Consider the following 16976-nt stretch of genomic DNA (forward strand, 5'->3'; position numbering starts at 1 on the left):
CAATTTCACCTGGTTAATATTGCCTGCTAACCTGAATATCTTTTAGCTAAATATGCAGTTTTAAAAATATATACTTCTGTGTATTGATTTTAAGAAAGGCATTGATGTTTATGGTTAGGTACACGTTGGAGCAACGACAGTCCTTTTTCGCAAATGCGCACCGCATCGATTAAATGCAACGCAGGACACACTAGATAAACTAGTAATATCATCAACCATGTGTAGTTAACTCCGTTCCATCGCTCAACTGAAGTCAATCTAATTCTCCGGTTGGAACGTTATTCAAGATGTATGTTAACAACATTCTAAAGATTGATTCAGTACATCGTTTGACATGTTTCTGACTGTTATGGAACTTTTGGACATTGTCATGTTATAGTGGACGCGCTTTGTGACTTTGGAATTGTTTACCAAATGCGCTAACCAAAGTAGCTAATTGGACATAAATAACGGACATTATCGAACAAATCAAGCATTTATTGTGGACCTGGGATTCCTAGGACTGCATTCTGATGAAGTTCATCAAAGGTAAGGAAACATTTATCATGTATTTTCTGGTTTCTGTTGACTCCAACATGGCAGCTAATTGGGCTATTGTTCTGAGCGCCGTCTCAGATTATTGCATGATTTGATTTTTCCGTAAAGTTTTTTTAAAATCTGACACAGCGGTTGCATTAAGGAGAGGTATATCTATAATTCCATGTGTATAACTTGTATTATCATGTACATTTATGATGAGTATTTCTGTTGAAACGATGTGGCTATGCAAAATCACTGGATGTTTTTGGAACTAGTGAATGTAACGCGCCAATGTAAACTCTGATTTTTTTATATAAATATGAACTTTATCAAACAAAACATGCATGTATTGTGAAACATGAAGTCCTATGAGTGTCATCAGATGAAGATCAAAGGTTAGTGATTAATTTTATTCTATTTCTGCTTTTTGTGACTCCTATCTTTGGCTGGAAAAATGGCTGTGCTTATTGTGATTTGGTGGTGACCTAACATAATCGTTTGTGGTGCTTTCGCTGAAAAGCCTATTTGAAATTGGACACTTTGGTGGGATTAACAACAAGATTACCTTTAAAATGATATAAGACACATGTATGTTTGAGGAATTTTAATTATGAGATTTGTTGTTTGAATTTGGCGCCCTGCACTTTCACTGGCTGTTGTCATATCGATCCCGTTAGCGGGATGCAGCCATAAGAAGTTAACTGACTTGCCTAGTTAAATAAAGGTGTAAAAAAAGATATATCATTCGGCCAAATCGGTGTCCAAAAATACCGATTTCCGATTGTTATGAAAACTTGAAAATCGGCCCTAATTAAATCGGCCATTCCGATTAATCGGTCAACCTCTAATTCAGAGAAATTAGTCACTGAAGTTGTTAGGTTTATGTCCTATCCTGCATCCTGATATTACCAGGTCTGACCACTAGATGGCACTGTTCCGGGTGTTTGTTTTTAAAGAATTGCTTTGTATTTGTGCCACAAATGCAAAAAAGTTAGCATTTGAAACAGTGGGCAGGTAAACAAAACCAAAGTATGGGTGACATGTCTGGTGAGTATGAAGGCCGTGGAAACCTGGGACATTCTCAGCTTCCAATAATTGTGTACAGATCCTTGCAACATGGGGCCGCGCATTATCATGCTGAAACATAGGTGATGGCAGCGGATGAATGGCACGACAATGGGCCTCAGGATCTTGTCACGGTATCTCTGTGCATTCAAATTGCCATCGACAAAATACAATGGTTTTCAATGTCCTTAGCTTATAACAGCTCATACCATAACCCCTCCGCCACCATGGGGCACTCTGTTCACAACGTTGACATCAGCAAACCACTCGCCCACAAGAGGCCATACACGCTGTCTGCCATCTGCCCGATACAGTTGAAACCAGGATTCATCTGAGAAGGGCACACTTCTCCAGTGTGCCAGTGGCCATCGAAGGTGAGCATTTCCCCACTCAAGTCGGTTATGATGCCGAACTGCAGTCAAGTCAAGACCCTGGTGAGGATGACGAGCACGCAGATGAACTTCCCGGAGACGGTTTATGACAGTTTGTGCAGAAATTCTTCAGTTGTGCAAACCCACAGTTTCATCAGCTGTCTGGGTTGCTGGTCTTAGACAATCCCGTAGGTGAAGAAGCCAGATGTGGAGGTTCTGGGCTGGCGTGGTTAAACATGGTCTGCGGTTGAGGCCGGTTGGACGTACTGCGAAATTCTCTAAAATGATGGCTTACAGTAGAGAAATTAACATTCAATTTTCTGGCAACAGCTCTGGTGGACATTCCTGCAGTCCGCATGTCAATTGCATGCTCCCTCAAAACTTGAGGCATCTGTGGCATTGTGTTGTGTGACAAAACTGCACATTTTAGAGTGGCCTTTAATTGTTCTGAGCACAAGGTGCACCTCTGTAATGATCATGCTGTTTCATCAGCTTCTTGATATGCCACACCTGTCAGGTGGATAGTTTATCTTTGCAACAGAGAAATGCTCACTAAAATTTGTGTGCAAATTTGTGTGCAAAATTTGAGAGAAATACATTTTTTGTGCATTTAGAAAATGTCACGGATGTTTTAGTTCAGCTCATGAAACCAACACTTTACATGTTGCGTTTATATTTTTGTTCAGTGTAACTTCATTTCTCAGAGGTCCAATTTTATTTCAACAAAATAATAATCTTATCTGTTTCTAACTACAGAAAGGATCTCAGAACAATCTGAGATGGTGGGTGTCATGACTTGCTGAAATGACATGGAACGACCCTGGGGGTGTTCTTCAGCAAACACACTGCAGCAAAATTAGTAGTACTACCAGCAATAACTCATCAATGATAATAATAAACTTTGTAGGTAACTCACCTACTACTGACAGTTAACAGTAATGTGACAAGTTTAACTATTTAGATTAAGTTGACAGACATTAAAAATAGAAAAAAAGCCTTTATTGCCTTATACATTTGGGTTTTGGTTCAATTGCCTATACTCCAAAGATGTATTTAAGATACTGACTTTTCTTCCTCCAACTTAATACGGAGGTGCCCAGCTAGTATACTAAAGTTCGAGAGACTACCAAGTCAGTAAGTCTACAGACACTAACAAAACAAGTTCTCACACTCTGAAAATGTGACTCACCACAAAGCAGAAGAAGAAGCTGATCTTGGCCACGTCGGTGACGGTGAACTTGCCCACAGTGCGGAGCACGGCCTCCTGGTCCTTGGCGGCGGGGAAGGACATGCGGGACAGCTTGGCTTCCAGGGCCTGTGTGGACGGGAGCTGGCGCACCTCCATGATGTTGCTGAAGCGCACCCGCTGTTTTTTAGAGGCTGAGAGGTGGGAGGATGGAGGGGTGCAGAGAGAGCGAGAGAGAGATCAGCATTTTAGGCCTTTGTGTCTTTGTATAAGAAGTTAATAAAGTGGTAGCTAGATGGATCACAGCATGACAAATGAAATGAACGAGACAATGAACCCTTCATCTAACGCATGCTTTTATTCTACTTATGTAAAAAAGCAATGAGTGTGAGTATTTAGCGCTCATACAATGAGTATTTAGCACAGGCGTTTTCTAAAAACCATCCGGTGCCCTATACTGGGCTTTTGGCACAATAATAGCATGGGATTGAATGGGGCAGCTTTGATTGGACACTTGAAAGTGTAGGACCCTGAAAGCAAAAATGTACGTAATCTCCAAATGTACTATAATCATTCTATAACGATCAACACAGACAGAGCAATATGTAATTGTTTCATAATGAGAAACAATAGACGAAACTAAGCCAGAGGGTCACTCAAAAGGTCAGACCCAGTTCTCATGAGACAACCTTTTCTTTCACATTATTTATCAACTCACTCTCATGGGTCAAACTTGATGGCCATCACATCTCACAGCTCATCAGAAATACTACACCAAACATCTCGGTTAGATGTAAAATTACGCAAAGACGACCTCCTAGGCAAAAACATCAAAATGACTTAGATTTCTTGATTCGTTTTTAGATTCATTCTGATTAAGTATATACTGGCTATTTTGTTGCTATGGCATCTCAAGAGGGACAAACGGTAATATTGCCACGTTTTTCTAGATTTTCAAGCGAAGGTCTTTTAATGGAGTATGCGAGACAGAGACGTTAGCTTCGCCTAGCCGAGTTCTGCTAGGAGCAAACCGAACCTAATATGTGGGCGCCTTAAAGGTACATTTCATGGCTGCTCTATTTCACTATATATGTCTACATATCATATGCGCCATAAAAAGGTTGCACTTTCTCACTACACGCATATACGAGCGTTTCTGCATCCCACCAGTAGAAACGGGCCAGCTACATTTCCTGGTTGTAAGCAAACCACAAAGAGAACAGCCCCGTGGAGGTGTATCGAATTGATGTGAGACATATCAAAATGTCTGTTTGTTGCCAGCACTTTCAGCCAGAGGACTTCGAAACAGAACAGTAATCTCAACTGATGGGGTGGCCATGTCATCAAACTTTGAAAAGTGATGCTATTCCATCGATGTTCTCCTTCACTTCAAAGAGGAAGGCATCAGCCAACATTAGCACAGTATAAAATAAGTCAAACTGAGGTAACGTTACCTGGCTAACGAACTACATGTGTTTATCTAAACCAACATCTAGCTAGCTTTCATAAGACGCTGGCTAGACATTCCAAATAATATGAATGTAATTAGCCAGCTGCTATCTGGTGATGTAACTTTGCAAGTTAACCTTAGCTTCGTTAGGTTACATTAGCTCGCTAGCCAACTGCCGCAGAGGATAATATAACTAACATTGTGTTCTATTTAGAGTCCGATCCCATCAACACCTGCAGTGGCATCAACATCAAGCTCAGTACCAGGAACATCTATCACCTAAAATCTTACTAAAATCGCACAGAAAACAGTACCGGAGCGCCAAGTCTAGGACCAAAAGGCTCCTTAATAGCTTCTACCCCCAAGCCATAAGACTTCTGAACAATTAATCAAATGGACACCGGACTATTTACATTAGATACATTTTTCCATGACTCAATGATGAAGAAATAAATATACTGGAGCTTCTAGGGCACTGCATCGCAGTGCTAGCTGTGCCACCAGAGTCTCTGGGTTCGCGCCCAGGCTCTGTCGCAGCCGGCCGCGACCGGGAGGTCCGTGGGGCGACGCACAATTGGGCTAGCGTCGTCCGGGTTAGGGAGGGTTTGGCCGGTAGGGATATCCTTGTCTCATCGCGCTCCAGCGACTCCTGTGGCGGGCCGGGCGCAGTGCGTGCTAACCAAGGGGGCCAGGTGCACGGTGTTTCCTCCGACACATTGGTGCGGCTGGCTTCCGGGTTGGAGGCGCGCTGTGTTAAAGAAGCAGTGCGGCTTGGTTGGGTTGTGCTTCGGAGGACGCATGGCTTTCGACCTTCGTCTCTCCCGAGCCCGTACGGGAGTTGTAGCGATGAGACAAGATAGTAATTACTAGCGATTGGATACCACGAAAATTGGGGAGAAAAGGGGATAAAATTTATTTTAAAAAAAATAAAAAATAAAAAATATACTGGAGCTAGGCATAAACATAGTCCGTGTCTTGTCATAGCTGGTGTGTTTACAAATGGGCTACAACTTGTACTGTAGTTATCTCTGTATTGTGGAGGCATAGTTGATTGAAGGCTTGGAAGACTAAATTTGAGAAAAGGCAGTAATAGTAAGGAGCTGGTGTGGGTGACTGACTGGTGGGTATTGTGTTTGAAGGATAGTATGCATGAGGGGAGTGGGTGGATATAGTACCTTGTTTGAGTGTGTATTGATGGCACCGCCCATGGCAGCATTTTCTGAGCTAGACGCACCAACAACACATAAAGCCTCACATAATTCTGCCCCAAAACAACAAAAATGTCTCTCAACTAATGGCATATGGGCTTTTTAGGTGAGCGCTGAAACCTCCCTGTGATAAGCAGTGCCACTTTGTCAAAGGCGCAAAATATTTTTCTTGTCCATTCCCAGCGAGCCTCTCCAGGGTGCTGTTAGGAGAGGTCGCAACGGCACTCCACCAACGTTCCGTCTCAAAAATAATCTAACATAAATTATGTAGCAGATAGAGTATGTGGACTTTTTCTGTAGCCTACAGGCTGGAGATAAAATGTAATGAGATGGACACTTCATACATCATGCAGGTTTCTCCGATCAAATAGCCTAACCTAAATGGCGCTCAATCAAAAGAAAATGCGCTGTAATGTTAACATATCCTAAAAAGAGGACAGGTCAAAGTAAAATGGACAATCTGGAATGGACAATCACAACAATGAGTTTAACCCCATTGTCATGATCAGTGGTTTCAAGTTTTAATCTGTACATTTTTGACAAGCTGATCATAGCGAAAAAGAAAATACTTCTGCATTTCCCACTGTGTAAACACATTGCAAATAGGCTCACGATAATTCCTGATAAAGTTGGGTAGCTGATATTAAGAGCTTAATTAGCCCAATTGATTAGTCACAGGAATCAGGACCAATAAAGCCAATGCTACAGGCGGTAGCCCATCCATCTACCACATGGATGGGCATTCATAAAATTCCATTGTGGGCAGACATGGTAGGCTACACCCCAGTAAGCACAAGCCAACGTCTTTTGGAAGGTAAGCTTACCACATGGATGGGCATTCATAAACTGTAGGCTAGTAAGCATGGACCGATGCCTTTTAGATGTTTATTTTTGTGCAGTTCGGCCCGGCCTTGATTTCCACATCCACGGACATTGGTTTTTGGTCCAGTCCAGACCAAACATGAACCAATCACAGATGTCTATGTTTGGTTCAAATTTTGTCTGGTCTGGACCAGCCTTGATTTGGCCCCCCAAAAAAAAATGTTTTCAACTTTCATTCAGAACCAAAAATTTGCCTGATTTCAACAACCGGGAAAAAAGTATTTTTCAAAGTCCGGAAAAATATATATTTTAAACATACAAAAAATACTTTTTCACCTTTCATTCTGAACCTAAATCGAACATAACTTCAATGTCATTTTGGTACTGGGACTACTCTAGTTTTGCAGGGGGCCTGCGTTTTTTTGGTTTCGCCTTGGGCGGCAGAACAGCAAGGACCAGCTCTGATTGATGGGAACAAAGTAGTAAGATGTTGGCTAATCACTGACTACTGTGTGTCCTACAGACTAATCCTTCTGCTGCTGCTAATGACCTTGACACCAGTTTTAGTAGTACAGCGCCCGTAGACCCGTAGAATAAGCTCAACCTCATCTGATTTTGAAACAAGCCAGGACAGCCAAAGGTATTTATGAAAGCACAATACCCTCAAACAAAATAGCCATTATAAACTGGGTGGTTCAAGCCCAGCATTATGTTGGTAAACCAGTTTAAAAATAGCAATAAGACACATCGGGGGCTTGTGATATATGACCAATATACCATGGCTAAGGGCTGTGTCGTAGCACTCCGTGTTGCATCGTGCTTAAGAACAGCCCTTAGACGTGGTATATTGGCCATATACCACACCCCCTCGGCCTTATTGCTAAAATATACTAAACTGTCCACAAGACCTCCTCAAATTTTTACACCTTTGCAGTCAGTTCTTTGGCATGGGGGAGAGGGGCTGTTCGTATACTCTCCTAGCTTATTCACACTGTAGGTGATCATACACAACTAGACTGTCTACAAGTCAAGTCCCCCTCAAACATCTCACATATTTGCTAACAGTCCATTTCAATGCCCCACTATTGACTGAGTACAACCAAACACATAACAGTCTACTGTACCCTTTTTTGTGTACAGATGAACATGGTTTAGTGTATGGCTACACATCAGTCTTCATGTTTTATACATCCTCATGATCAGTCTTCAGGTCAAAGCAGTGGGTGGTGAAGAACATTGCCAAAGCCTGCTAACCAGCTGCCATTACCCAAAACACAAGAGGTTCAACCAGTTGAAGAACATTCTGGAACCTGCCTGGAATTCACCCAACACAACATCCATATTCAGTTAGACTGATGTAGTATAATATAGAATGCCTAGTATGCTCACAACTGCATTGCAGTATAGACATTGCTAGCTGTTGTACATAATATTTTGTGTGTACTGACAAGTGACTAAATTATTCCGGCTGCATCTGAAACCAATCAAGTGTTGACTTCAACTTCAGGATCAAGTCATTGTGATATTCATCAAATGTATTTGGATAAACTAGCTACAATCTTATTGCTAAAACAAATGATGCAGGGAGTTGGTTAATCATTTAAAATAATTTGTTGGCAAGTAAACATGTTTCAATAAAACAGTAGATTAGTCTGTCAATATAGCATATAAGTAGACATGGCTTGTAATCAAGACAGCGTTTATTTGCTCTGGAGACAGATGAGTTTACACAGCAGTATGCAGGAACAGTTATGGCAATGTATGACATACAGTAAAAGAAAGATACCATTAACGCTTATAACACTAGTTCTAAAAAGGGAATACTTGCATATGGTGTGTTTGGGTGCTGCAGTGAGGTGTTCGGAGTCACTTTGACACAAGGAAAGATTGTTGTTAGGGGACCTTTCACATCTCCTCTTGAGAGTCAACTTCTTTGTGTCCAAGCGGTATTGTCTGTGAGAGAAAGGCAAAAACCACTATTAGACATTCATAGGCAATCACTGTGTACTGTTTGTATTCCTACTGTAGCAGCATGGTGTAGAATGAGACATCCCACAGACACACACTAGCTAGCTAGAACACACGGGTATAGTTACTCCAAGACTAAAGAAAGCCAAAGTAATTTCTTTACTCTCTGCCATCATCATCAAAACACTTCTCCAGTTTTGCTCTTAATGACAGGCACTGAGGCTAACTAGGCTAGTTGGTTAACTAGCTATAACGTTAGACTACAGTACATTTTAGGTTTAGCAAACACAGCTAGCTTGGCTTGTAGTGATACTAGCAAGCCCGGTTATTGCAGAATCGATCATTAAATTGTACTGTACTGAACAACACTGCCACGTGTAAAATGAAAGGTTATATTGCTACCTGGCTACTGACAGCAAAACAACTTACTCGTTTGTTACTTGCCTCCTGAGTCCTGGTCCAGCTGGTCTAAGCTGCCACCGCTGCTTGCCGGTCTCGCAATTATTATTTATCCTTGCTGTCTCAACTTGTCTTCAGTGTATTCCGACTCAAATAAATAGGGCTGCATGTTCCTAAAGAAAAAATAAATATTGTCCAGCTCTTCTTGGAAAGAGGAATCATCAGTAGCAGCCATTAGCTAGGTTTCCTCCAATTGGCGACAGATTCTCATGAAAAAATAATCATCTGCATTAAGAAAATATGCGCATTTTACCACCAGTGGTGCGTTTACACCAAACAGACTTGTGGATAAAAATTTGTGCACGATGACGTAGTGCACACAAAATTAACTTTTTATGTACCGAATAAAAATCTAATGTTCAATGTGTTTCCATCACATTTTCAACTCGACCAATACTTTTGTCACAAAAACTTTTAGGGTAAATAAGAATGTTTCTAAACACTTCTACATTAATGTGATTGCTGCCATGATTATGATAATCCTTAATGAATCGTGAATAATGATGAGTGAGAAAGTTAAAACGCAGAAATATCATTCTCCCAAGACATGCTAACCTTTCATCAGTGGGGGGGTGCATCTAACTTTCTCACTCATCATTGTTCACGATTCATTCAGGACTATCCGTAATCATGATAGCATACACATTAATGTAGAAGTGTTAAGAAACATATTCTGTTCGTATTTACAATGAAAGTGACTCAATACATTATTTACAATTAATTTCTATTGGGTACAAAATAATCTGAAACACAACAAACAACAAGTTTGTCACAAACTTGCTGTAATCATTGCGTGCTAGGAATATGGGACCAAATACTAAACTTGACTACTTTAATACACATAAGTGTATTTGTCCCAATACTTTTCGTCCCCTAAAATGGGGTAATATACACAAAATGTGCTGCAATTTCTAAACGGTTCACCCGATATGGATGATAAAAATACCCTCAAATTAAAGCTGACAGTTTGCACTTTTAACTTCATAGTCATTGTATCATTTCAACAAAAAATGTGTCACTGTCCTAAAACTTTTGGAGCTCACCATAGCTCCAGTGAACCTGTAAACGAGTACATCCACTGTTTTGAAAAGCCAGCCTTCGAGGGTCGGGAACAATTCATTGGGCTCCCGTCAGGCTGTATTTAGTCTCTTTACAAAGCCAGGCAAAATGAGTCAACCTAAAAATCCAGCAATGTCCTGGCAGATAGTCCAATGGCTCTTTTTTTATTTAACCTTTAATTAACTAGGCATGTCAGTTAAGAACAAATTCTTATTTACAATGACGGCCTACACCGGCCAAACCCGGACGCCGCTGGGCCAATTGTGCTCCGCCCTATTGAATTGAATTTATTTTGGGTAACAGACATATACAACAAAATGTACAATGTGGATCCAGAGGATATCACTTGAAAGCATTAATTAAAACACTTGTTTCCTAAGTGGCCCTCGATGGTAAAAACAATAACGCATATAATGGGACTCCCAATCACGAACAAGGACAACCATATCTACTCACTGGTAGCGTGATCATGCAATTGGCAAAACACAAAGGACACACTAATTGCAACAAAACATGACTCCATTCAATTTTAGATCAGACATAATAATTTTAGATCAGGCTTAATCAATCAATGACGTCATTGGTTGAACTCTCCCGGCGCCAAAAAATAAATTCCAGCTATAGTGCATAATTATGTGTGGGGCACCCTCTTATCACTCATAATTATGTGGAGGCTGGAAAAACACCCCAAATAGTGTCTATTGGTGAAACTTCCCTTTAACAGTCCCATTCTACAACCCCATTATTTGCCAAGGTCTTTACATATAAAGATCAACCTTAGCCAATAGCAATGTGTGCAATGATTATGATGTGCAATGTCTTGACTTCTGTGTGGAAACGCATCTGTATGTCCTGATCTTTTTTTATAAAACATTTTTATTTCATTTATTTTTATGTTTGTATATATAATATTTTTCTTGTTTGTATGTTCACCTGCCCAGGGACTGCAGACAGAAACGAGCTGTTGGCTAAATCTGGTACAACAAATGTGTACTGAGTGTGTACTGAGATTGTTGTACTGTACATTGTCCCTCTTCAAATAATGTATTTTTTCAGAGAAAAATGAAGAATTTAGAATGTTTGCTTGTGATATAAATCATTGTTGCTATGGCTTTGCAATTCATATACAAGGGACTCTAGATTTCTAAATGTTTGGTTAAATTGTTGCGACAAGATGAGGAGCCAATACAACGAGGGAGGGAGGCAGGTGGGCACAGGTTGCCAGTCAAATCACAGGACCATTTGTGTTTGTAGCCAGCGTGGGAAATGAACACCCGCCAAATGAGGGTCGATTTTGGCATTGGCGGGTAAGAATGTCTGTTTCACAAGCCACATTGGCAGGTGGTCATACACAGCATTTGGGCACAGTTTTTTTCATTACAAACCCCAAATGTAGAAGCTGGTGAAATTGACCTGAAAGCCTACTAAAGTGTGACTTTGTCCTCGTGTTTCTTGGTTAGTTGCATCGGTTTGTCACACACTAGGTTGTTTTTCAATATTAGTTTGAATTTGCTGCAACTCTCTGCTGCTAGCGCAGACACAGATTATCATCTCTGACAGACAGACACAGAGATTATCATCTCAGACAGACACAGAGGCCAGCTGAACATATTTGTTTTGCTCCTAAATGTATTTGTGTGCTCCTAAATATCAACTCATGTAGTCCTTGTAAAAAATGTCAGCGTTACAGCCCTGAACTAATAATAATAAATAAGCCATATCACTCAGCATTTTGTTGGCAGGGCAGGCACTTTGTTTACTCTGATTGATGTTCAGTTGTAGAACTGTTTATCAGGTTTTACGTTTTTAATCAAAGTTATTTATTTTAACCTACAGTACATTGGTTAAAACACTCTGGTCACAAAAATGTAATTAGCGATATACCACATTACTTCTTACTAGTAATACATTTCTTGTTTTAGAAATATTATAAAACACGCTCATCAGTTATTTGCAATACATTTTTGGTGTAATTATGGCAAAAATATATATTTTGGCTGGTAAAAAATCTGAGTGGCTGGTAGATGTATAAATCCCACCCTGGTTGTAGCCTGTCGAGAGGGCCTATGTTATATCTAAAAACAATGGATATCAATAAAGAAATTCAAGTTATGTGAGGCACCTTATCCTCACTGTGGTCAGGATTATCATATTCTGTCTGTCAATCATGAATTTAACCACATCTAAGCACTCTTAGTGCTTAGAGAACAAAGATTGCCCATAGGGTGAAACAAGTAGCCTAAATGATTGAACATGGAAAAGATAATCTCAATCAACAAGAGTCCACAGGATTCCTACTCTCTAACATGATGAAATATTGATTATTGAAGGTTTCTTTAAAAAAAAACACTCATTAAACAAACGCTGCTCCCGAGTGGCGCAGCGGTCTAAGGCACTGCATCTCAGGGCTAGAGGCGTCACTACAGACATCCTGGTTTGATTCCAGGCTGTATTACAACCGGCCATGATTGGGAGTCCCATAGGGCGGCGCACAATTGGCCCAGCGTCGTCCGGGTTAGGGTTTGGCCGGGGTAGGCCGTCATTGTAAATAAGAATTTGTTCTTAACTGACTTGCCTAGTTAAATAAAGACATTTAAGAAAATATATTTTAGACTTTGTTTACCAGCTAAATAAGGCAATATGATTATTTATAGATCTTCATCAAATATTTAATCTACATTCTTAGTCTGTTGGTTAGTCTGCTAAAGGTTTTATTTCTATATATAAAAAAATATATATTTTAATACTCACTGGAATCACAGTCTTCATTGGCACAGTTTGTCTGTTCTGTGGGAAGGTCCTGAAACTTCACAGGAACGTACAGGGGTTCACTCTGAAGTAAGAAAGAAAGTCTTCAACTAATGCACTCAACTAAAAGCATTTCTTATCATCACATTCATTACAGTATATTCAGCCAGCCAACAGTAAAATCTAAATGTGAGTCAGGGAGAATACAAAAAGCAAATCAATTATACTCACTAAGGTATGGTCATTCAAACTGGTGTCGTTGATACAGGGGGTAAAGTAGGCCTCGGCATCAGCAAACTGTGGGAAAATACTGTAGGTTAGACTGGGCTGTTTCATCATAGCAAATCAACATTACCTTAGTATCAACAACCACTACAAATATACTGCATGCGCTAAGCAACAATTTATCTTTAGAGGGAAACAACAATGTTTCGTTGCCCCCATGTGGTTGTGGGATGTCAGTGCTATACATACAAAGGCTGCGTGTCGTCCCCGGAGACTGCCCGTGCACTGCTGCCTCCATGGCCTCCACAGCAGGAACCCCAGCAGGTACAGCACAAACATGGAGGTCTTGGTGAACGTGCTGAAGAAGGGCTTATTGTACTCCTGCCGCTTGAATATGTACTGGGGGAAAATAGAGGTGAAAAAAGTATGACTTACTGTTCAAATGTCTGGCACTTCAAACTGATCCAGTGCAGATTAAAGAAAAAAAGAATTAGGGTGAAGTCACTTTGAAACTATTGAGATGTGGCTATTCCTAGTACAGGGCGGGGGGTATTAAAAATGTCTGGATAGACATTATGAGCAACATGGCGAAAACATGACCCCACTAGTAGGCAAGGTGGAGCTACTACCATATTCCTAGTCAATCCTTTCAAATCTACACAAGTGCCTATGGGGTAGGGGTTAGCGGTCAAGCATTGTCGTGTAATTGAGCACTAGTCTTAAGATTGAGCATATTATCCGAAATAAAGGGTGCCTATCCCAGGCCACCCATTTCTGGATTGGTGCTGGTTTCCATTTCTCCCTGTACACTGTAATTGTCTGTAAATTGCACCTGCCAATCAGTTCCAAGCTTAAAAGCAAATACAAGAAGTAGGAATATGGCCCACGAAACCAGGGGAGATGTGCACCCCTGGTCTACAGGAAGTGCTAGTGTCTTACTGAGGTGAGCTCAGAGGAAGCAACCCAGATGATGTCCACCAGCACGAGGATGACTACCCCCAGGGCCATGCGTCTCTGCTGGGCCACCGTGCTGCTCTGAGAACCAATCCGGTTCATGATGAACACCCACACCATCTGGACAAACACACAAACATGTTATTACACACACACATTTCAAAACTGTTCATAAACAAATACCAAAAACAGATGTCTGGGAGATGTTCTTCAGATGTGACAGTACCTGGAAATTCTAATACAGGATTCTTCAGAGTTTTGGACTTTCTGACTCGGAACAGGCAGGAATCTGAAACCGTGTCAAAGTAGATAATGAGAAACACTGTCCAACAATCCTATAGGGAGTGCACAAAACTCATCAACCGCAATCTACTATACGTCATATTGTTATACAACACCGAACGTTACTGTTTGGGTCAAAATCCATATAGATATCTGAAACCCAGACAAAGATGTTATAGGCTATGCCTAGCTGTTTGGTGACAATGGTTTCACAGGACACAAGACACAAGAATGGGGGTTTTCTTCAGAGCTGCCTCAACCAAAAATGATTTGTGACGTTACAAACTAATTTTAACACATTCTAACATCTGTACACTTTTCAACTGGTTTACCCACAAATATTAGAGTTTACAATTACTTTTTAAGAACTCTTTAGGATCTTACCGGGTCGACCCCAGGAAAGGCGCGTTGGCTCTAGGAGTTGCTGTGCAGACCAGTTCAGGAAAGAGGAACACCAACATGGGGCTTCACAGGCACCATACTTCACATGCAATGAAACGGGGAAAACAAATAAGAACCTGACAATGTTCATTATCATAGCTAAGACCATTCGAAATCTATTTTTTTAACAGAAAGACAGGCAGGAGAAAAATAATAAGAAATCTATCAGCAGAAAAGAGGTAGGCCTCCACACAGACGAGTATGACGGGACTATTCACTGATTAGTCTGAAAAGTCATTGATGAAATATGCTATGCTCTCCTAATAAAAACACATAAGCCTACATCATTCCTACTAGATTTGACTAAATGCTCATTTTTGCACCACCTGAGTAAACACATCTAGTTCTCTCATGGGTGTACTTACTAGGAAGCAAACAGGCCAAAACAGGGACCAACCTGAACTTGTCCATTATGAAACTGTTTTAGTTGGAAAATGCACCAGCACTAATGCACCAGATCTTGGAGGGGAAACCAGAGGTGCCTAAGGGTCAGAGCTAGGTCCCTTTGAAACATGGCCTATCCACAGGGGGACTTGAGAAGACTCATGAGACCATAGACCTACTGGTAAAATGCACCTGACATGAGGGGGGTACTTCAGGGGTACTCTGGGTAGAGAAGAAAAAAACAGTTGGTGGTACAGTAACCGAAAAAGGTTGTGAACCACTGGATTAGCAGACAGGGAGCGGCTCATGAATGAACGCATTCATTGTTCTAATGTTTGCTCAGTGTTGCCTTAGCTATGCTAGTCTACTAGGGAGGAATCATGTATGCTAACGTTACAACTATGCAGAAGATTTGCATTATTTAACTAACGTTACAAAGTAGCCCTTCATCCATAGCAACATCAAAGAACTGTGGAGTAAATTCCCGAAGGTCCGAAAAAAATTCCTGGTATTTTTAGCCAAGTAGCTAAATCGAATAATCACGGTCAAGGAGGCATGCACAACATACATTTGTCAAAGGGGTGAGAGGAGTTTGACACGTCACTCTGAGTCTGACAGATTACTGTCTGTAACACTATAACGTTAGTTAGTGGTAGTGATTGCGGAGGTGCCCTTCATTTTATAATCAGATCTTTCTAAGCAGTTCACTAGCTCGATTCATCACTCATAGGACAAACAAGAGCGAAAGAGGGGGTAGTTAGCTTGATAACTTACTAACAAGATAAACCATTTATTCCTCTGCTCGCAATGACTCACGAGCTTGTTAACTAGCTGCAACATAATGCCGATTAGACAGCAGTTATCTAATTTAGCTAGTTAGTTTACCTGAATTAGTTTAAAATTCATGTAAAAAGTTATTTTTGCAATATGGGAACTGCAGTACTAGAGCCATTATTAGCCGACGCGTGAACTAGCTAGCTTTCTCGATGTTTACAGCTAACGTTGGCTACAGAGTAGCTAGTTACCGTCAACAAATCATTCGTATTAAACGTTACCTAGCTAGCTAGATGGTAAGTAGGTTTCGTTCTATTTGACGTGGTCGTTCATTCTTCGTCTTTGCAGGAAAATAAAATTGCTTGATCATCGGTAATACATGTACAGTGTGCGATGATAACACATATCTAAACAAACTGGTTTTGTTGTAAACATTAACAATCCTTATGATTCCTGCTCAGGTGACTCTGCTTAGTCATTTAATTAAGACGCAGAGACTTCTGGTATATGCAGTCTTAATTTGGCGCCATGTAGAATATTTTATACTCAACAAGACTTCACTTCCCATGAAGCAGCTAGAGTGCAGCTGGCGTTGGTAGAAAATCTACATTTGACATGTAGGCCTACACAGAATCAAAACATGTATATGGGATGTATATTTTGTTGACATGTACAGTATACAAAATATATACATTAATAAAATCAAGACATATATTTTAGGAAATACTATATATCACAGTATTTTTTTTATTTTAAATAACAGTTAAACCACCATCAATCTAAATCTACATGTCATTGGAGGGATGTGTCAACATTAATTTATCAAATTTTACACAATGAATACAATTGTTGAAGCAATACTATAATGGCTACCATATTCCACACAATAGATTAATTGCATTTGTTGAAGGAATACTACACCATATATCAGAGTTATTTTGAATAAAATAATTGCAATAGACTAGTGCACACGCCTGAGAAGAGGACCATTGTGATATTGCAAGCTTTTAGAAATCCATAATCCATGCCCTTTTTCTCAGATTTGTCAGAAAAACAAAGAC

At 40.4% G+C, this 16976-nt stretch overlaps 1 protein-coding gene across 2 annotated transcripts in view; it reads right to left on the reverse strand.

Moving 5' to 3' along the window:
• The window catches only part of LOC120058195 (solute carrier family 35 member F5-like), a 30788-nt gene extending 14402 nt beyond the window's left edge, over window positions 1-16386 (reverse strand). Inside the window, exons 1-8 of one of the 2 annotated variants that reach the window (XM_039006682.1) lie at window positions 16197-16386; window positions 14701-14797; window positions 14261-14323; window positions 14020-14154; window positions 13330-13479; window positions 13087-13152; window positions 12859-12940; window positions 3145-3335 (exon numbers count right to left, since the gene is read on the reverse strand). In XM_039006682.1, coding sequence (XP_038862610.1) covers window positions 3145-3335; window positions 12859-12940; window positions 13087-13152; window positions 13330-13479; window positions 14020-14154 — 624 coding nt within the window. In that variant the 5' untranslated portion in view covers window positions 14261-14323; window positions 14701-14797; window positions 16197-16386. Of the gene's footprint in view, window positions 1-3144; window positions 3336-12858; window positions 12941-13086; window positions 13153-13329; window positions 13480-14019; window positions 14155-14260; window positions 14324-14700; window positions 14798-15154; window positions 15350-16196 lie in introns of those variants that run through there. The other variant, XM_039006683.1, reaches the window with a different exon arrangement.
• Window positions 16387-16976: the final 590 nt, after the last annotated feature.

The sequence above is a fragment of the Salvelinus namaycush genome, chromosome 13, assembly GCF_016432855.1.
Source record: "Salvelinus namaycush isolate Seneca chromosome 13, SaNama_1.0, whole genome shotgun sequence".
NCBI classification, from domain to species: Eukaryota; Metazoa; Chordata; class Actinopteri; order Salmoniformes; family Salmonidae; genus Salvelinus; species Salvelinus namaycush.